Source organism: Macrotis lagotis, chromosome X (genome assembly GCF_037893015.1).
Source record: "Macrotis lagotis isolate mMagLag1 chromosome X, bilby.v1.9.chrom.fasta, whole genome shotgun sequence".
NCBI lineage: Eukaryota > Metazoa > Chordata > Mammalia > Peramelemorphia > Peramelidae > Macrotis > Macrotis lagotis.
Genome location: NC_133666.1, coordinates 516,697,784 through 516,720,567, shown reverse-complemented (window position 1 = coordinate 516,720,567; position 22,784 = coordinate 516,697,784). Strand labels below are relative to the sequence as shown.

The following is a 22,784-nucleotide window of genomic DNA, read 5'->3' as shown; positions in this document are numbered from 1 at the left end:
AAGATTGTGGAAATATGGGAAGAAGTGAAAGAAATGCTTGATTGTTGAAAAAAAAGGTTGTTTTTTTTTTTAAAGTAAGCTAGTTGTAAAAAGGGAATTTTAATCTAGAGGGCAGTGTATTATTAAATAGTCAATTATTGAATAAAGATTATAAAGTGAGGCCACTGAGGGCTGATGGAAGAGACAGTAATTAAAGATAAAAGTTATGAAATGACCTGGGGGAATAGATTTGGAAGAAACAAGGCAGAGGAAGACTAGGGAAAAACAGGGAGGATTTTGGGCATTCAGGATCATGTTGAGTGACAGGGAGATTTAAGATATGCAGTCACTATACTCTTTGTTTATCCTTTGTTTTTGAAAAACACCAGTGACATCACAGATAATTTCTGTGATGGCCATTGGAGCAAATTGTTCTCATCTATCCATTCCACTTGGGAATATCTCCTAACCTGCCAGTAGATTTGAGTTGTTTGATCAGCTGTCTAGTCATCTAGTAAAAATTATTTTGTGTAAGCTAAGATGATCTGTCCTAATTTAACTTTAAAAGACCATTTCAAGAATTCTGAGCCAAAGGCTTGTTGTGATTTCTAAGCCTAACATTTCTCACAGAAACTATTTCTAATCATAAAATAATTTAAAGTTTTGGCTAAAATATCTCATTTCAGCCCCAAACCAACCAAAGTGAGTTTGTTTCATGTAGTACTTGGGGTTGTTCTTTTGCCTTTATTCAATCTTCAGAGAACAGGATTGCCATTCATCTTTAATGTAAATATTAAGACACATAGTGTTTGTCAGACTTTGAATAAAGCAGTTGGCTTTGCTACTGGATTTGGGGTGCTGTAGGCCTAGGAAGTAAGGGGAAGGAACAAGGTCATCCCAGATATGTCCATTTCAATCTCTTCTCTTCCTTCCACACAGGAACAGATTATCAGTCTGGTCAATCAGATTTGTGGGAAAGTATCTGGGAAAAATGGCAGCATTGAGAACTGTATCAGCAAGCCGACACCAAAAAGAGGACCCCGCAAGAGAGCAACAGTTGACGTGCCATCATCTAGGCTTTCATCCTCCAGTTCATCCAAAAGTGCTTCAAGTTCATCATGAAGATGCCAACACTCATTGTCAATTTATATATATTTTTTTGTAATTATTATATCCTAGTTTGGAGTACTTGCTGTAGAATACAAGCTGTCTTTGCACTAGCTCTAAAGAAGATTTTCTTCTGGTTTTAGAGAACTAATTTTGTTTTAGCATTAAATTGTTGAAATTTTTTTTGTACTTAGGATAGTTAGATACGGCAGTTGGATTTTTGGAAACTGCCGTATATTCACTGTTTTAAAACCCTTAAGGGGATGAGATATTAATTTGTATCACCCCTTTGGCTAGGCAAAAGCCTTTTTTGTTTGTTTGGGTTTTTTGTTGTTGTTGGATTGGTTTTTTTTTTTTTTTTTGCTTTTTTTGGTGGGATTGTTTTTGTTGTGGGGGATTTTTTTGTTTCTGGTTTTTATTTTTATTTTTTTCGTAACTGGGGAAAAAGACTTTTAACCCATTTTTAATAGGTTGAAGTTTGATGTATTTTATAATTTGTTCTCCAGTCATGTGAGCAGATTTTCTAGAGAGAAAGGGGATAGGAGACAAAAAAAAACTTGAAGAAGTTGCTTTACTTTGGCTGTCTTTTCTTCTGTCATGTGCAAGATGAGTTTTGTAATTTTTTTAAATTGGAAGATGCCCGTTCTTTTTTTTTTTTGGGAGGTTATGGCAGCTGAAGGTGGACTTTATTTCCTAACCATAGGCAAAATGGTGAGATTTGGAGTGACGAGGTTCTTTTACCAGCACATCACTATGCATCTGTTTAAGGGGGAAAAAAAAAAGAGAGAGAAAGAGAGAAGAAAGACTGCCTACCTTGGAGGGGTCATGTGAGGGAAAACTGTGCCTGATTTCATTAGGAAATCCATTCTGTTATTTTTTTGGTGCTGTTGGCTACTTTATCAAAAAAAAAACAAACAAAAACAAAACAAAAAAAACAACCCTTCAATAGCATCCTTACAAGAAAAAAAAAAGGAAAAAAAAATGATTGAAGCCCTAAGTGCTTCTTTGTCATAGACGTGCAATCTTTCTGACATTCCATTTTCATCCCATGGCTATTGTGGTTTCATATCTTTACACAAGTCAGCATTAATCCTTTCTTTTCTGAATTTGTTTCATTTCTGTGATCACATTTAGAGCCACTAGGAGGTCTGCATAGTTGTTTTTGAATGTGAAAATGCATCTACGCTCATCTTGTCTATTTTTTTCCTCTATGTTGTAACAAAACAGAACAAAACACACACACACACACACATACACACAAATACATACACACAGACACACAAGAAGTCCCATCCCTTTTTGTACATATGCCTGTAAATTGTTTTAAATACTTGAGCCTTTTTTCTTGGTGGGGAGGGTGGGAAGGGCGGCAAAGGGACAAGATGAAGAAAAGCCTTACGTTTCCGTTTCTTCATCGGTTGGATTGGACTGGATGCTTACAGGGTTTTTCTTGTAACATTTATATAAGTGCTGCTTACGTCACTGAACAACAACGAAAAATCATAATGGAGTAGCTGTTGCCCTCTTCTGGTTGTGTGTACAGTCTGTGTGGAATAAAGAAGGGAAACTTTTCACAAGCTGTCCTCTGTTTCATAATTGAGTTCAACAAGACCGTAGCTACCCACCTCACACCAGCTTGCAGTGGGGACTTGTCAGGGAAGTCCTAGAATACAATTTGTTGGCTGTTGTTGTTGCAGAAGACTGAACTGTTTTTTGGAATATTGAACAATAACATAAACAAGTTGAGTGTTTTCCAATGTGGTTGTCCGGTTTTTATGGCCTTGCTGTGTACTTTTCCCCTCTTTTTTGACAGTAAACTTCTGACTATGGCTTACAGTTGGACATTTAATTTATTAGCGCTGCTCTGCTCTCTTTCCTTGGAAGGAAAGACTTCATTGTTGTTTATTGCCAGTTTTTTTGTTTACTTTTCAGGTTTGTACTACAAGGTTTAATAATAAAAACAGTTTTTTGGACATTTGTCTGTCTTGTGGAAGATGAGTGAGTGGAACAAGCTCTTTCTTGCCCAACAGAGGGGTGCTATTTCATCCCTGGCATTCTTCCCTCTCATGACCATGGTAATCATGTTAGAGAGAGGGGAGCAGCCCTTTTCACATGGCCTGTCTGAGGTGCCAGCAAGAGGTGAAGTTGTCTGTGGTTCCTGCTGAAGCCATGCTGTCTAGTTGTCGGCATCTCCACCTCTCTCTGGGCTGTCCCCCTTACTTGCTTTACTGTTCACCTTCCTTTCAGCAAGCCAACTTCCCATCATCCCCTGCATGACAGCCTTGGAGGCCAGAGACCAAACTGGAATGCAGGCCTAGAACCTCAGAACAGATTTGATCGACAGTTCTAGAACAGCTATCATCTTGGTAGCCGTTGTTTTTCCTCTATTTTTTCCCTTGCCAAAGAAGTCAAGGAGATGAGAGTGTATTTGCTGTAAGTTCAAGTCTGCTTCTTTGTCCATTCCTGCTAAGTTTAAAGCAGATCTTGTCCACAGAGGTGTACAGAATAGTTTGAAAGGAGAGTCTGGATGGGGTGAGTGTTAAATCTGTTCTATTTTCAGCTGAGCACCATCTTAATGAGTAATTGATGATAAACTTCAATAGCTACTGGCTTGTTTTTCTGACCAAGACAGAAATGACACCTGCATTTTAGAAGTCCCCTTGAGTTGGAAGTATTTGGTGCCACCTACTTCCCTTTCAAAATGTAGGTGCTTCAGGCTCATGCCAAAAGGAACAATCTTTTCAGCATAAAATAATTCCATTCTAATGTATAACAAATACACAGAAAAAAAGGACTAAGAGCTTCAGAATTTATTTGCTGTACAAAGTTTAATAATGCTCAAAGTTCTCAAATTTTATTGTTAGAGAAAACTGTGCTTTTAGGCAACTCCCACTCATTATTGGCAATTTTATAAAAGTCTAGTATCCCCATAAAACAAAGACTTCAGGCAGGCTATCTGGTCAAAACTTGAGCTGTCTTCATTGAAATACTGTGTAGTCAAAGAATGAAGGCCAGGTTTCATGGAATTTAAGAGTCACTTTCATCACTACCATCTGACCTGGACTTCATAGTGGCCAGAGCAGTGTCTACCTGGACTTCTTCCTCATCAGACTGAACAATAGGGGACTCTGCACTTTCACTGTTCTCCTGGGTGGCAGAGTCAGTGCAGACTGAGGATAAGGAAGACAGTTTGCTTCGAGATGCAGAATGATTGGGAACCTCAAGACTTATTTCATTTTGACAGGTACTGGAATCAGGCCCTGAAAAAAGAGCAGAAGAAAAGTTTAATTCATCAGAAGAAAGATGCTAAATTGATTCTGGAAATTTCTCCCTCTGAAGTGAAATAAGTTGGGGGGAATCAAAGGCAATCACATTAATTTATATATAATAGTTGTGTAGTTAGTCACTATAATCACTGTTGTGCCCACTTCTAAGTTACCACTGAGCCACTAGCTAGGAAGATCAGTACCGTGCTAAGGTAAGGTTTGGCCTTTATATATTATATATAATGGTTATGATTCTCTTCTATTATGTCATTGGATTTTCAACAAGCCTGTGTTACAGGTAATAGATCTAGTGTTACCAGTTTCCCAGATGATTAAACCAAAGGTCAGAGCTGAAATATTTATCATTGCCCACACAGCTACTAAGTATCAGAGTGCAGATTGAAGGTCCAGGCCTTTGGGAGTCAAGATCTAGCCAAGTTTATTGGACCTGCCTTTCAAAAAGCAAAAAAACGCCCAAAAGCCCTTCTATGTTTTTTCCTATGGTTTCTATTCTTTTCTCACCTGGTGTCCCATGTCCCAGGCAAGGAATACTGGGTTTTTTCATTACACTGACAAGTGAATGGTTTGAGACAGGCATATGCAAGTGGGCTAAGGATGTGCTGTTATAGCATGTGTGGCCCTACATAGGCAGAATAAGGGCACAGACTTAGGCCTAACTGGGTGGGGAGAGTTTCCATGCTGTCTTTGCCTTCATTTCCTGGTGTTAACACAGGAACTAGCATCAATTCTGGTGCCAACATCTCATGCACAAGGACAAATGGTGGAAGCTATTTGTGGCCAGGTAAGTTAACATGGTCCAGGTCCTCCCTCATACACTGACTCTTCAGCCTGTATTTATCTACTCATAAGTCTCAAGTTTTCAGACCTTTTGAATCTGGGCTCTCTTCTAACATTAAACATCTAGAAAAGGAGATAACTCCCACCACTTTCCTGGCTGCTACTGATTTTTAAGGAGCAGCAGAGAAAACCAGATTTCAGAATAGATTTTGAAGAAAAAAATTTTTTCTTCAGAATAATAAAGGAATAGAGCCTTCAATCAGGAGGTGTTAATGTAAGGTCTAGTCCAGGCTCTGGTTCCCTCTGGAAACCTGATTTTCTTTCTCTGTAAAGCTAGCTCCGGCTCTAGAGGCAACTGGAGACCTTCCAGCTTTTTTGCCTTGGATTTGTCATAAAAACTGGGTGTGTATGAACTCAAGTGTCATGGATATCGTGTGGCTGGCTGGCCATGGTCTGAACAGACACTAATCTCAATGACCAACTTGGGGAGCCTGTCCCTGATGCTTGGTGTTTTACGCATTATAAGAATAGCTAAACAGCTGTTGTGGTATCACATGGCTGGTAGGGGTCAGTCCTTAACTTAAGCTCTAGCTTCTCAAATAGCTCACTGAAAAAGGTAAACATTTCAGCCTTTTCACCTCAAAATTCTAGATGCTTTAAAATCTAAGTTGTGTAGACTAGGAGGCTTTGGGAGGGGCCCAAGAGCATTTGCTGGGTGACCTTTGGATGCCTGTGCTCCACAAGCTGCTGTGTGTGTGTGTGTGTGTGTGTGTGTGTGTGTGTGTGTGTGTGTGTGTGAGAGAGAGAGAGAGAGAGAGAGAGAGAGAGAGAGAGAGAGAGAGAGAGAGAGAGAGAGAAACAGAGAAACAGACAACTCGAGAGAGATACTCCCTTGGGACAAGAATGCAGTCTATACAAGCAATTAGTGCACAGTTTGTTTTGGGACAATGGAGAATTGATTTTTAGTTAGTTAAAACTCACACCTTTTGTACTGAAGTCAAAACAAGGCCCAAACTGTCAGCTGGTATTTTTAAAGTGGAAAATTAACACCCCCCCCATCTTTTTGAAGAAAAAGTATATATGCCAACAATTAGACTGATTCTTTTTTCATTTAGGCATGAGATGAATGCCATCCAAGTCTCAAATCTGGCTCATACCTAATCCAGGAGATAGTATGTTATCTTCTCCTCCTGAGTTCAAAAAGACATCTAGGGCCTCTTGATCAGACATATCCATTAGATCCATCTGTTCCAGCATGTCTACATTTACTTCCATGGATGACATGCTACCAATGGGTTCTGTAAACAAATAAAACAATGAATTAACCAAAATGATTGTTTAAAGAGAATATGTAAAAAAATGTAGAAATTACCTATTCACTACAGGCTAATAGTTAAAAATTACATTAGCCTTCCCTTCAAAGCAAGGCAGATGTAAAAAGAAAATTTACTCCAAAAAACAGCTCCCAAGTAACAATCCTTGTTAACTTTTTTTTTTTTTTTTTAGGTTTTTGCAAGGCAAATGGGGTTAAGTGGCTTGCCCAAGGCCACACAGCTAGGTAATTATTAAGTGTCTGAGACCAGATTTGAACCCAGGTACTCCTGACTCCAAGGCCAGTGCTTTATCCACTATGCCACCTAGCCACCCCGCTTGTTACCTTTCAAAGAAGAATCTCATCTGCTTCTGTTGTTTTTGTTTTTTTTAAATTCAATTTATTGAAACAAACTATTCATGCTTTGTTGATTCACAGTTGATTTCAGCCAGACCAGAAAGTATTGGAGATCTGTCTGCAGAGCTTACAACTACTGTTCTTTGACAGAAGTGTCAAATCAGCAAACCTTTTACATCAGAGGTCTCTCTTCTAACAGCTCAGGAACTTGGGCTTGGAACAGTCCTGGTTAAAATGGCCAGCTAATAACCACACTGGGATTCTCATATACAAAAGAAGTGGAAAGATCTAGCTAAATTACAAGAGCCCTTTCTGGATGCTCTGGAGCAAGGAATCTGTTTTCTCCCTTGATTCCCATGTAGAAGTCTCAGGTTAAGGTGTTTGTTTTGTTTTTTAGATGCAGGACCATGTAGAACTTCCTTCTTGTTTTCTCCCAAATAGTTTTTTTAGATTGGAGCAGGGATTTTGATCATATTCTTCTCATCTGTTCAAACTTAACAATTTTATAACTTGTGTTTAAGATTTTCTTAGATAATAACCTATGTTAAAAAAAAGTCTAGTTTTCAATTCTAACATCCCTCTGTTTGAATTGTACTGTTAAATCTTTAAATAATAAAAGCCTTGCAAGTTATGATGGTCCTTAAAATGCTTAAGTCAGAGGGGTTTTTAATCTGTGATTTTGTATTTAAAATTTTTTTGTTATTATAATAGTTGATTTCCCTTGTGATTCTATGAATTTTATGCATTTTAGAACTAGAACTTTTTTCTTTTTTCTTTTTTTCTTGTCTGTTGCTTTGGTACTGTGATTTCCTCAGCAAGGGAAATTATCTCTTCCCATACAGCACCTGCCAAGCATATTAAAGTCTTGGAGAGTGCACTAAGATGCACTAGGAGGTTGTGACTTGTTTACAGTGACATATAGACAAGAGCACTAGTCAAGAGATAGTCATACAGAACAGATGCTGAGCTTCCTCCAGCCCATAAAATCAAAGCAAACCCTGAATCATAGATTTTGCTAAAAGGTATCTTTGTGACATCATGCTCAACCCCCTCATTTTACAGATTGAAAATAAAAAACTAACCCAGATTAGTTAAGAGACTTGTCTAAATGTTATACTGCAGATAAGTCTGAGTGGACTAAAAATAACAGCACAGGAGTGGAATTCATAACTCAGTTCTACACCTTAAATAATCTTTAAAAAACAACAACAAAATAAAACTCAATTGTCACTGATTTTGCTCTAGTCCCTTGCCAAGGCCAAATCTATTCTCTCTTATACTTTTTTTTCAGAACATACAGCTCCACTGTATTCTTTACAGATAGGCCAAGCTCTCTTCTTACCTGAAAATCCATTCAATTGACCTCACTGCTCCAGCCAAAGTAGTAGGGGTCTTCCATCCTCCACTTCTTCACCTCCTCCCCTCCTCATTTCTCAAACCCTTTGACTCTGACTCCTGACCTCACTCACTACAAGTATTCTTACCAAGATTACCATAAATAAGATCTTAATTACTAAATCAAACAGCCCTTTCTCAACCTTGATCTGGTTCACTGAGGCATTTGATATCACTGATCATCTCTTCCTTGGACACTCTTTACCTGAATTTTTATAAGTACTCTTCTACCTCCTACCTGTTCCTCCATGGGATATCATCCTTGTCCCATTTCCTATGTGGCTCTAGGGCTCTACTTTTTCTCTTGCTGACCTCCAGGTCCTATTTCTATGATTCCCAGTCTAAATATCCATCCAGCCTTTGCGGAACTAAAGTCTTGTCTGCCAGACTTCTCAAACTCAACAATTTAAAATGAATCTCAGCTTCATCTCTAACCCATCCTCCTCTTTACCATATAAACAATTCTTGTCAAAGGCACTATTCCAGTTATTTACTTTTACTACCTAGAGGTTATCTTTGGCTTCACTTTTCTTTAAGCCCCCATCCAATTGTTTGCTAAGTACTATTGATTGTTTCTCCACAATATATCTTAATTTGTCTTCTCTCCAATAGCCTCCTAATCAGACTCCCTGTATTTTGGCCAACTTGCTATTCCCTAAACTTGACCAATATCTTGAATGCTCACCATGGGATTCTTCAAAGCTCCATCCTGCCCCCCCCAACTTCACTTAATAGATTTATTAGAAACCATGGTTTCAATAATCCTCTTCTTGTGGAGATGGGTGGGTGACTCTCAGATCTACCTGTATATAGACCTAACTTTTCTCCTAACCTCCAATCTTTCCTCCTCAATTGCCTATTACAGGTCTCCAAATGAATGTCCTATAAAAATACTAAATTCAACATCTTCCAAAACTGAATTCATTACCTTTCCCCTTCAAATCCTCCTCTTCCTGACTTTCCAGTCTCCCAACCTAGGTTCACTCTCAACACCACACTCTCATTCATATCCAACCAGCTGTTAAATCCTCTCATTTCTGTCTTTATAATATCTCTTCCCTATGCCCTCTTCTCCAACACTATAACCCCGAGTACAGGCACTCATCACGTCATGCCTGTTGGTTGGGGTCTCTCTATTCTAATCCACACTGCATTCAACTGTCAAACTGTTGTTTAAACTCTAACCTGATCATATCTTCTTTCACTGCCCTACTCCCTACCTGCCCCCAATTCAATCAACTCAGTCATTCCCTATTACTTCCAGGAATTCTGTTGGTTTTTAAGCCCCAAAATGACCTCAAAGTTATAAAACTTGCACATACTCTATTGATGCAGTGACCTGACTATTGATACTTGTCTAAAATACTACAACTTTGAAGGTTTTCACCAACTTTTCCCCCATTCCTGGAACTTTCTTCCTCCTCTACCTCTGAGCCTTCCTGGCTTCTTAGTTTCCTTCAAGTCCTTTCTTCTGCAAGAAGCATTTCCCAGACTTCCTTAATCTTACTGCATTACTTCTGAAACTACTTCTAATTTATTGTGAGAGTGTTTATTTTGAATATAGCTATTTGCATGTCACCTCTCCCTTTAGACTGCAAGCTCCTTGAGGGCAGGGAATATTGTTTTGCTTTTGTCACCTTAGCCCTTAACACCCCCCCCCCCCCCCCCCCCCCCCGCAAACAGGAAGCAGTGACTACATTCTAGTTGATGAGGGCTCTGCCCAGACTGGTGCCAGGCCCCAGATGCCCTCTGCTGTCCTCTTTTGGAATGCCTAGCTCCATTCCAGACCCAGGGAGAAGTGCTGCCCCTTAGAGAGGCCTCTCTTCAATGTTTCAGGTTTACCCCATCTTTGAAAATTATTTCATAGTAGAGTAGATCTTACTTTTGTCTATGTTGGGCTATTTTTCCCTAGCAAAATTTAAGCCCCTGAGAGTAGGGGTTACTTGTCATCTTGGTTTTCTTTCCAAACACACAGAAGTTCAAAAAGTGAATGTTGAATTGAAGAATAACTTGAATGATTTAAAGAGAATATTATTTGTCAGAAGGTTATAATGAGAAACTCATTCTTAGTTCAGAGGCACTCTGAAAAGTCTCTAAATTGTACTATAGGAATACTCTAGAAATAGACTTGGTGATCATTTTCATATTCTTTGATTTAAATAAGAATTCAGTTATATGCATCAAAAACATTTCACAACCAATCAATTCTCACATTCCATTCTCCATATTATCCAACATGTTTCCTTTGTCAGTAGATTGGGCTTTTGGAAAAGATATTTATTTTATATATATTATTGTCATCTTTTAACACTGGATCATCCTATTATATGAGTAACTCAATGCCTTGTCACTGATGACTTTCAATATTATGTAGAAAAAAATAAGATTGCAGCACAGTATTATGGAAGAGCCCCCGAATGGGGAGGATTAGGCTCAAGTTCTAGCTCAGCCTCCAAATTACTCTATAATTTGCATAAATCAGTGTGAGTCCAAGTTTCATCATTCAAAGTAAGGGAGATGGATCACATGGTCTCTGCTTTAAAATTAATGTCTATTTGCACTGAAAAAATTACCTTATGGTAATTTAATCTCGCATATCTAAGAAGCCACAGTGTATTCCTGTAACCTTCACACTCCAGTTCTTCTGAAAGCTTTGTCTAACTTTAGGAACCAGTTGGAATAAATACTGGCTAATAGGATGACAACTATAATATGATAATAACATAACATAATATAACATAATATAACATAATATAACATAATATAACATAATATAACATAATATAACATAATATAATATAATATAATATAACATAATATAATATAATATAATATAATATAATATAATATAATATAATATAATATAAACAGAACTGCACTATTACTGACTGGTGTACCTTGTACAGGACAAGTCATGGGACAGGCACTGTGGAGTAACTGCCCTGCCCTATCTTTCATGCCCTCAAACCTCCCCTCTCCCCTCAAGGGTGCCAAGCACCTCTGAGAGCGCAGAAAGTGGCTGCTTTTCATTCTGTGGACCAACTGGTCTAGCTTTTTGCCATGGTCCAAGTGGCTCTTTGAAAGCCCTTCCCCCCCCCAGTAAATATAGAATGTTCTATAAATAGCCATCTTTTGAATATAATTTTCCTTTTCTCAATTTCAAAATGAATATGGGGGGGAATGTGACAGAAATTCAACCTACTTTTCATTTAATGGTATGACTAAAATGTCTTGATATATTTTTGGATTATTCCTAATTAAATTTCTTCACATTCAATTTTGAAATGAAAAATCTTCCCCAAGAAGGGGCAGCCTGGACTGTCAAAGCAAGCACCTTCCTCCCAGGCTTGTTGTGAGAATCAAGTGAGAGCTTCTTGAAACTGATTATCCCTTTACCTAGAACATGGCAGTCTATATAAATTTTAGGGGATTTTTTTCCCTCAATCTTTGCCCCCCACCCCATAACCTACAATCACAAAATGTTGTCTCTCTGTGCTGAAATACATTGACATTTGAGAAAATTATACAAGAGATAATCTGGAATTGCCAAAAATCAAGTTTTTTTTTTTTTTTTTTTAAGCCACAATAATCTAGTAGATTGTACAGAGCAGACATCTCTATTGTCCTTATTCTGTGTCAGGTGTCTCAGACCTGGGCAAGGCTGGAGGCCTCCCCCCCCCTTGGTTTCCTATCATGTGATCCAGGAGCACTTCCTCCCCCAGGGGAGCAGCTCTTTGCTACCTGGCCAACAAAGCTCTCTGCAGGAAGACTATTTTAAGAACATTTAGAACAGAACATAATGACAAATTGATTAATTCTGGTTTTAGCACCGAGTGCTGGATGCTCTTCTCACACTAAGTTTAATACTGTTTTGACAAAGATTTTAAGATCAGAAAATGAATTACATTAGAATGTGATTTTCTTGATCCCTTCACCTGTTAGTGTCTCCCTTCTGAGACTTCATCTTGTATTTATTTTATATATATTTTTAAACATACCTATGCCCAAGACTTCTCCTTTATAGAGTTTTATCAGGTCCTCAAGGTTAGGAGGTTCACTTTGGGTTCTTGTATCCCTAACATCTAGCATAGGACCTGGTACATAGCTGGTATTTCTTAAATGCTAGTTGACTGATCAGATATAATGGGGAAGAGATGACACCTCTGAAATTTCACCAAATGACCATTTAAAATGACACAGTAGTATACTGTTTGTAGAACACAATTTTCCTTAACACAAAAGAATTTTGTTTTCTTGACTCCTGTATTTCAAAACAATCAATCTATTTACACAAAGGCTTCCTGCATATGGCAGTGGCATCATTTATCATTTTGTATGTTAACACCATGATGATTGTGTTTGCTTTCCTTCCCTTATTCTAGCTGCCATTAGGACTGAATTGGTTCTCCCAACAGCCTGGACAGATTTGCACTAATCCATATCCTCTTGCTTCCTTCCTCTTTGCGACATATTTGCAAGAGAATGGGTAACACTGAGGGTAGCTGTTCTGTGGCCATGGCAAAGTACAGAACTGATTTATACCAGGTTCTATTTAGACCTCATTAGCGCTATGTTCTAACTAGTTTTCAGCTAACTAATCTAACAGTGTTTATTTATTAAAGGGAGAGTTAAGAGCTGTGTCCTCAAATAAAAAGGTTATATATCTCACAATGGATTTGGCAGTAGCTGTTTCTTCTGTCCACACATCTGTGGAAGAGGAAATCATAGAGAGGTGATTTCCATGTCATAAGGATAAACCATGTTTTAAGAGGCTCTTCCCCTTCTGGGAGCAGTCTTTTCCCAACTATCCTTGGCTGTACTGTGATAAGAAAAACATTATCTTGGAGAGGTAAAGTGATGTAGAAAGTTGAGGCACTTAGGGTATAGAAAGGAAATTTAACTTTCTACACCCTCCAATCAAAACAAAAACAAACTCATTGTTGAGGGAAAAAGATTGTTTCTGCCAAAAATCATGCAGCTTAAGCTTTCTATAAGAGTCCTATAAGTCATATTACTAAAATCACAAAATCTGTTAAGAATAAAATGAGGTCATCCTTCAAAATGGCTTTTTAAAAATTCATTTCTCTATTTTGCACAGGGAGTATTACACTTTCTTGTCCTGTTACCATTTCTACAACTGCTACATCCAATAACTCAAGTGTTGGAAGGGACTCAACAACCATCCTGGCTAACCTGCAATCAAAAGGAATTTTCACTGTAATATGTCTGTTTGGGGTCTTCCAGTGAAGAGGAGCTTACTACCCCTCAAGGCAGCTTATTGCACCTCTGGATAGCTCTGGTTCTTAGGAAGCTTTTCCTCATGTTTAGCTAAATTTGCTTTTTTTCTTTTGCAACTTTCACATGTTGTTCCTGGTTCTTCCTATTGGGGTCAAATTGAACAATTCTAATTCCTTTTTCAAATGACAACCCTTCAAACACTTGAAGACAATTATATCTCCCATAAGCAATCTCTTCACCAGGTAAGACATCCCCAATTCTTTCCAACTAATTCTGATATGATATGAACTGGGTCCTTCACTCCCTTGGTTGCTTATCTCTGGACACTCTCCAGCTTATCAATATCCTCTAAGCTCAACATGATACTGTAGCTGTGGTCTGACAAGTGCAGAGAAGAGAGAGACCATCACTTCTTATTCCTGGAAGTTCTGTCTTCCACAATATAACCTGGGATTGTATTAACTCTTTTGGCTGCTACATCACACCAGTGACTAACATGGAGTTTGCTGTCTACTATCCTTCTCCTCTATCCCTAAGATGTTCAGTTTAACTATGCCTTCCTAATCCTAAATTTGTGAAGTTCATTTTCTGAAACTATGCGAAAGACTTTTACCTTCAGCTCTACTGAATTTTATCTATTAGATTGAACCCAGTGATTTAGCCTATTATGATCTTTTTGGATCCAGATCCCATTCTTTGATATGTTAACTATTCCAATTATTCTTTTATCATCTAATTTTGTTATTGATAACATAGGGGTGGAAGTGTCTCAACAACTTGACTCTAGCCCATAAATACAAAGTAAACCTTGGGTGCTTCATGTCATTGGATTACCTTACACAGCAAGAAGTTCAGGAATGAGTTTTTCAGAGGAGGAATTAAAGTATCTTTAAAAGCTCCACTAGGCAGTTAAAATTTCCCCCATTTCCTAGAGTTTAGGGATAGAGAAAGTAATGCTGGAAAGTAGCTCTAGGTCAATAAGCTGAATATTTGAGTAATATAAGTTCTATGACAAACTCAGCCATTAATGGCTCTGTTCCCAATCATTGGGTGAGATGGTAATGTGTGCCACATACAGATACATATGTGTGTGATGAAAACCCATCCAAACTTGCCTCGTCGTTCAGCTATCTGCAGATAGCCTGTGGAAAGGTATTGTTCCATGTCCTGCTGGAAAGCTTCTTCAAAGAATTTCTGACGTTCCTTTAGTTTCAGCTGTTGACTGTGCTCCATATCTAGCACCTTCTGAGTATGTCCTGCATCTAGCTCAGCTGAGAAAAGAGAAAGAACACAACTTCAGGGAGGGTTTTAACAAAGCCATGGAATATAAAATCTCTGCCAGCCTGACACTGTTTAATGCCTGGATGTGGCATTATAAGTATAGCACATCAATGCTCTTGGTGGTCTTCTATACCAGCCCAAGGCACCCTCACACCCAGTCAGAAATCTAACTTACTCTTAATCACCTGAATTTGCACATAAGACCAATGACAGTGGATTCCTGATCACATAATACATCTGAGAATAAAGTTATACTGAAGCTGCAAGTGTTCACTGTTAATCACAGAAAAGACAGTACCATCTCTTGTGATACTGAATTCAATGTCATCATTATGTTTCACCCACTACTGCAGAAGCAGCAAGTAAACAGCATCACGTTCTCCATCTGAAGATGCATCCAACACTGAAGGACACACACACACATACACACCCCACTGACCCAACCCAGTGTCAGGGAACAGTTTAGGACACTGACCCTCCTCTACAGGTTCAGTTCTCCTTAGGGGTTCTTTCATCCCTAATTCTATCAATACAGTTTATTCCACATGGGCAGGGCATTTCAAGTCAATGAAACAAACCTGTACAAACCTGTACCTGGTCCCAAAGCCAGCAGATGTCAGAGACAGGATCTGAAACATCTTTAGATTCTACATTCAGCATTCGCTCAACCATAGCCCCCTCTAAACTCCTAAGGAATGGCAAGCAATAGTAGACAGGGTCCTTTTGTGTAAGTTTTTTTAAACCAGCCTTCTAAGTTTTGGTGGGGGTGGGAGGCAGTATCAAGGACCTGTGATTGCATCAGGAATAAGGAATTCCCTATACCAATGTAGATAAGCAAATATTCTGCAAATGACAAGAGAAGTGCACGCCCCTAAGAGGTTTGGTGACTCCCCCAGTTAGCCTGGGGCAGAAGTGAACCATAAACTCAGGTTTTTCTGACTTGGAGGCTGACTCTTTTATCTACTAGGCCAAACTGCTTTTCTGGCCTATAAATACTTTAAATTCATTTAACCCTTTCTCCAAGAGAGATATAAGGGAAGCAAAAATGAATAAAATTACACTTCCTATGATTCACTAGCTAACACAAGTCATGGCTTACCCTGGGGCAAGTTGATGTCTTTATATTCCTTTAAAGTCATAGTTTCTTAAAACTTTTATACATCACATTAATATGTAACTATTAATCTATTTATCACTTCCTACCCTGCAGAAATTCTTAAACTTTTTTTGTTGTCATGAAACTCTATGGAAGGCTGACGAATGCATGAACTCCCTCTTAGAATATTTTAAAATACATTAAAATAAAATCCAGAGGATTACAGAAGGAACTAGTTCTATTGAAGTAAACATGTAGTTTTTTCCACCGTCTAAGTTCATGGAAATATAATTATCAAAAAAATTTTAAAACTGTTTATAGATCCTCAGGTTAAAAGGACTCCTGTGCATTTGACTGTGTCTACATAAATTCCTAACCAAGCCTGAATCTAGTCACCGATAGTAACCTAGGTGGTATGATAGAGTAATATAAGATAATTACCAATAGTCTGTTTTTATCTCTGTCATTCCAAAAGACTCTGCTACTAAATAAGTAGAGAATTTCTATTACTGAATTCATTTGGAATAAACGAGAATTCCATATAAAGAAAGCTATCTCACCTTCAAAATAGGATCACCTGAAAAAGTTATAGATATAAGGTATGACTATAAATTAATAAGAAAGCTTTTAAAAACACTGAAACATGTTTTAAAAGAGTATTGCCATCTTTGGGAGACTATTCTTAGTTTAATGATTAATTTTATCTATCTTCATTTCTAGGCTTGTCTGTTCAAAGGAGCTTGTAGAAAGGAAAGAAGATATATTTTACAAATATAATTGTGATTGCTTATTGTGCAACATCAAATATTTTAAAAAATTAATGTTTATAATAAGGCTAAAGATTCATTTAGAAGAGAAGTGAATTATTATTATATTAATAGAATTTTGAAAAAAAGTAACAGCTGGTGAGAAGATTCCATCAATGCCAAATAGATGACTCAAACCTGTGTGGGTGCACATGTGCCTGCAGATTACACACACACACACACACACACACACATATAACACATACACACACATATATATGTGTGTGAATATATGTACACACACACACACAACTTGATATGGCAAGAAGAGTATACTAGATATGGCAAGAAGAGTATACTAGAAATACAGACATGAGTATATTGGTTGGATGAAACTGGCCAGAAAGCACAACTAATTATGTTTATAAATACATGTTTAGAAAGAACAAGATTGTGGCATTGCTCCAAGACTTCAACACTGTTTGCACCTTAATATTTATTAGATAGGAATCTTCAAACATGTGAATCCTATGATCACACTAAACAAGCCTTCCTCTCCTGTCCCCCATTCCCCAACTATGACCAGGCTTGCATTTATTGTTGTGTACTGGATCAGCTCTTCCTGAGGCTCTATTCTGCCTCATTCAGTCTGAACAGCTGTTAAAGAGCTCTGAAGCCCAGGTGTCTGGGAAACTCTTGGAATTCTTCCTGCTTGCCCAAGGAGCATCAATTTTCAATCTGAGAAACACTCATTTAGTAACTGCTTGCCCATCTTGTATAACACCCCAAACTTGCACAAGTTCACCTCTACCTCACTTTATGTATTAGAGATGTTTCTGAAAAGCTGTATTCAAATCATTTTTTACTGCAATAAGGATTCTGTCCTCTATTAAAAAGAAATCTGTTGGCTAATTTTGTTGTAAAGGGAATAATCACCCTAATTTGTTTTTTATAAACACAGCTCTTCCAGCATATTATAGAGTGGTTGTGTATTTGGTGATAAAACATAAAGGAGCTGAATCCAATTGCCAGTGCTTTTCAAATTACTTATTTTTTTTATCTTGTCAGAAGCTGTGGATACCTTAATTTTTTTTTTAAATGGCATGCATTAAGAATACCATCAGATAGAGGTTTGTGCTTCAGTACTGCAGGTCTTTGTGCTTTTAGTGGCACTTTTTTTCTCTTTTCCCACCCACGTAGGATCGCAAATCTTCCACACGGTAGCAGATGGTTCTTCAAGAGTTGCTAGGATGAAAAAGTTGTCAAGTGATAGCCAACCTTCTGTCATCAACTCATACGCAATATCTTTCCAGTTGAGAGGACAGAATCTGCAAGAGCTAGAAGTCCTCTGGAATCACCTCAAGTACCTCAGGGCAATTCTACAGCATGAGGTTGCATCTGAGAGGGGCTGTGGCAGGGAATATTTATTTAGCACTCTAAAATCCCAAGACAATATAAGAATCACAATCATTAACATTCTTATTGTTTTATGAAATTAAATTAACAATGGCAGAGTATTTGTATGGTATAGCTTTTCTTAATGGAAATTTTTGAAAAAACAAAAGTTTTTATAACATTTCAATGGAATATAGGTCAATACAACCTTAAATACATGTTTAGAAGTCTAAAGGGGATTATGATCTTCCAATATTGCAGAAGAGGGACTTAACACAGCTACTTATTCCTAGAGCAAAGGTTCTTAACACAAGGATCATGAACTTTTTTAAAAATCTCGATAAACTGCTTCAGTATATCTGATTTCTTTTGTAATCCTATGTTTATTATTTTATGAATTTAAAATATTCTGAGAAAGGATTGTCTAGAACTATAAAAGGAAATGAACACAGAAAAATGGTAAGAATACTTGATCTAGAGGGGAAAACTTAGTAGTAGCAGAGAGGGAAGTAACAGGAAAGCAAATTTCAGTTTAATATGAGGAAAAATTTACTAAAAATCAGAACTTCCCTAAAGTGGAAAGGTAGTATTGGGAGTTAGCTGAGTTCCCTGTTAATTAGGAGTTTTCAAAGGTCAGACCAGATGATCACTTTTGAAAGATTCAGTTTTTTCGGGTTTTTTTTTATATTTTTTGCAAGGCAATGGGGTTAAGTGGCTTGTCCAAGGCCACACAGCTAGGTAATTATTAAGTGTCTGAGACTGGATTTGAACCCAGGTACTCCTGACTCCAGGGCCAGTGCTTTATCCACTGCGCCAACTAGCTGCACCAAAGATTCACAGATTTAAGGAAATTCATGTTTTGAATCCAAGTTGAATTAGATATCCTCTGAGATCAAGTTCTAAGATTCTATAAATTTAGTAATATTTTTTTAAAGGACACAAGTCAGAACAAAATCAATTATTTTTCATATTAAACATTTGGTTAATTTACTGATGTGAATGATATACTGAGGGGAATGACAGAGGATTATGAGCTGTACTACTTGCCAACAAGTAGTAGAGGGAAACAAGCTTGCAGAAAAGTTTTGGTGGGACTCAGGGACACTAAAATATTCAAAAGGCATTTACTGATGAAATTTTCAGGAAGAGAATGAACAAATATAAAACAGCTACAAAACTTCTGCGGTGGCCTACTTTAATCATTGATAATAGTGGCATATTGAATTGCAACACCCAACACCCAGTAAGTCAGATGAGGAAATAGAAACTGTGCTAATGATTAAGTTGAGAATATCATCTGGATTTCAGAAAAATATATACAGAGAAAATATGCACTTAAAGTGGCAATTTAAAAGACTCTCAAGAATTAATTTTTCCTATTTCAAAGAGAGTAATATTCCCCCAAAATGAAAAAAGATAATCTACAGAATTATACTCTAAAACTCAAACGATCTGTGATTATAGACTGAGCTGTTCCCTCCAAAAATTCAGATGGCAAACCATCTATGCCTGCTTAACCCTGGGCAGCTGGCTGGACAAACCACCTCCTTCCTCCTCAAGGACCACAACACATTCAGATTGACCCCAATTCACAGTAACACAGTACCCGGGCAGGCTGGGAGCCTGTGCCAACAAAATGTATACACTGAATCTCCTAATCACCTTTCTTCATCACTGGACCTGCTATTCAGCTTAGTCTCATTCTCATATGGCTTAGCACACTCCCAACTCCCTTAGATTACTCCTTTCCCTGTGACATTAACTCCCCAATCCCCAATGAGGAAAAAGAAAATCCTCTCTCTCTCACAGCTTCAGTTGTGTGTCTACTCCTCCCTCATTCCCAAACCCTGTCCTCTTTTCAATGTCCTTTTCCAAAACTTCCCTTTCCATGATGTCCTCTGGAACACCTGTTTCCATAATCAAGAAACTTATTTTCATCTTAAATCTCTTCCTTTCACACTCCTTCCATTTTCTGGCTCTTGAGACCTGACTTCCTATTAATGACTTTGGGTTCCCTGACCCCTGGCCATTACTGGTTGAACTTTCACTTATACCACTTACTGGTTAGAGTTGGAGGAAGGGAGTTGGAATACTCCCAACTCTACATTGCCACCTTCAGACTTTTCTTCCAACCCCATCTCTCAACAACCACTTCTTTAACATTCATTCAATCAAAATTTTATCAACAATCAACTGACACCCTGGAGATTCCTTTTCCTTTCAATTAGTTTGGTGACTAACTCCTTCTTTTCCTTAAAATATTTCAATAGGAGACTTCAAAATACAAGTTGGTGTTCTTCAGCTATCCTAACTTCCCAATTCCTCAATTTATTCAAATCCGTGATTTACTCAGTAACACACATATATATCATTGGTTTAAGAACATTAAATTTTCTTTATCATAATCATTTATCTTTTCATCTTACCATATGCTTCATTTCTTCTAAATATACTTTTCATCTTTCCCACGACTTTCTCTCCATCCGTACTAATCTTAATGACTGCTTTGCTATATTCTCCTCCCTTGCCAACTGACCTCTTAGGGAACTGTTATTCACCACTCAAGACTATCCTATTTCCTTGTCCTATCATTAATGTATTCTTTGCCACAGTGTAAGCCCTTAATGAATATTTACTGACTGACATTTATATGCCATGCCAACTCAGTGCTAAGGGTACTTCTACCATCTGCCTTCCATGCTCCCTCACTAAACTGTGCTATTTGGGATCAAATTTAGCCAGCTAATATCTCAACTGGGTTCTCTTTACAGCAAGGCAATTCTACTACTCCTCCATAACTGATTCCCTACCAACTAATCACAATGGCAATTCTGAATCTCATATTCTCTCCACAAGCCTCCAAACACATTCATTCTCCCTGCCAATAATCATCCTCATATTTCACACCTTGTATTTCACTGAGGATCAAGTTCTAAGTTTCTATAAATTTGTTGGTATTTTTTTTTAAAGGACACAAGTTTGAACAAAATAAATTATTTTCCATATTAAATATTTGGTTAATTTACTGTTGTGGATAATATACTGAGGGGAATGACAGAGGATTATGAGCAGTACTGCTTGCCAACAAGTAGTGGAGGGAAACAATCTTGCAGAAAGTTTTGATGGAACCCAGTCTCCTTTATTTCAATCTCTGATGAAGAGATGATGGGACTTGCTGAATTCATTTATTATTATATATCCTTGATCTCTTCTCCTCTTCTATCACATTTATCCTTACTTTCTGCCCAATCTTCAAGTTGTTATTGGTTTTTCACCAGATTCCTTCCATTCTTAGAAGCCCTTGCTAAACCCTGTCTTGGATTTGCCTTCTGGAAGTTTTTTTTTAAAGTTAGTTTAAAAAAAATTTTTTTTTGATTTGCCTTCTTGAATGTCACGTCTGTCCTCTTTTGTTAAAGATTCTTCTCTTTTTGTTAAAGATTAATAATTAAAAAACAACACTAAGTAATTTGTAGACAGGCAGCTAGGTGCTGCAGCAGATAGACCACTGGCCCTGGAGTCAAGCAGACCTGAGTTCAAATCCAGCCTTAGACACTTAATAATTAACCTAGCTGTGTGACCTTGGGCAAGTCACTCCACTGCCTTACCAAAAAAAAAAGTATTTATAGAGAACTTTTTAATTATTATCTCATATGATCTTCATCATAGTCTGAGAGGTAGATATTATTATTGCTATCCTCATTTTACATATTAAGAAACTGAAGCAGGCAGCAGTTAGGTGATACTAAGTGTCTGAGGCTGGATCTGAACTCTTGCTAATAGCAAGCCCATGTCACTCACTGCCAACAATGTGGTGCAGACTGTGCCAGCCACAGAGTGATAAGTGAATCTTCATTCATTTGTGACATAAACTACTATATAATACCATATTTTACAATTTCCTCTGAGCAAATTATTTTCCTTTACTTGTTGCATATTTTTAAAAGGACAGTAAAACTATCTTCTTAATATTATGCCCACTTTATCCCCTAGTCATGATCTGTTCCCCATTTCCACAAGTCCAGTCAGTATGAACTGAGAGAAGGGTATGAATAGCATTATATATGGACCAAAGCAAAATATAAACAGGAATATAAGTGTCTAAGCAAAAAAGCAAAAACTCATATTCATAAAATCTTTCAGAATTAAAACTATATTATTTCTCATTGCCCATGTTTTGGATAACTCCTATCACTGCGCCTCTTTTAAAAAAATGCAATCTGAATATGACTTCTGGCACCAGCTTTTAATAAAAGAACATGAAAGAACAAATATTTGAAAAAGGGTAGGGGGGGTGAAGGGAGGTTTGAAGTAGAACACTGACACAGATGCCAGGATTGACAGTGACACTGAAAATCACCCTTGGCTCCAATGAATCAGAAACATCAGAAATGCTCTTCTCCTTTATATAGCCTGCAAGCAATTCAGCATGCATGCTTTAAAAAGAAAAAAAAATCAGTGAACTATTCAGGGACGTCTTCTCATTTTCAGTTCAGCTGTCAAAGTAACTGTTCAAATCCTTCATGACTGCAAAGATATTAGAATGAGTCGAAGTTAAATGCCTAAATATATTACGCATGTTTTAGGCACTTCAGAGAAAGTTTGGTAAATCTGTTTGCTTTTTTAGTCATTCCAGAATTAGCTGCTCAAAAATACAGATCAATGTAGGCAGTGCCATAATGGGGTTTTAATTAAAGAACAACTATCTTGTTCTAAGTAATACAAAAGAAAGGCAGTAATTTTCAGGAAGTGATTTTTCTTCTCCATAGAACTTCTTGCCTCTCTCTAATTTTTTATTTTGACCTGTGGTGGGGTAC

General features: G+C 37.6%; 2 protein-coding genes across 4 annotated transcripts in view; one reads left to right on the top strand and one right to left on the bottom strand.

The window, feature by feature from the left end:
- The window catches only part of JARID2 (jumonji and AT-rich interaction domain containing 2), a 329,755-nt gene extending 326,676 nt beyond the window's left edge, over window positions 1–3,079 (top strand). For all 3 annotated transcript variants that reach the window (XM_074207417.1, XM_074207419.1, XM_074207418.1), the window contains one exon: window positions 919–3,079. In XM_074207417.1, coding sequence (XP_074063518.1) covers window positions 919–1,101 — 183 coding nt within the window. In that variant the 3' untranslated portion in view covers window positions 1,102–3,079. The remainder of the gene's footprint in view (window positions 1–918) is intronic.
- Window positions 3,080–3,875: 796 nt separating this feature from the next.
- Window positions 3,876–22,784, bottom strand: part of DTNBP1 (dystrobrevin binding protein 1) — a 171,407-nt gene continuing 152,498 nt past the window's right edge. Inside the window, exons 8-10 of the mRNA XM_074207420.1 lie at window positions 14,568–14,723; window positions 6,308–6,448; window positions 3,876–4,346 (exon numbers count right to left, since the gene is read on the bottom strand). Coding sequence (XP_074063521.1) covers window positions 4,114–4,346; window positions 6,308–6,448; window positions 14,568–14,723 — 530 coding nt within the window. The 3' untranslated portion in view covers window positions 3,876–4,113. The remainder of the gene's footprint in view (window positions 4,347–6,307; window positions 6,449–14,567; window positions 14,724–22,784) is intronic.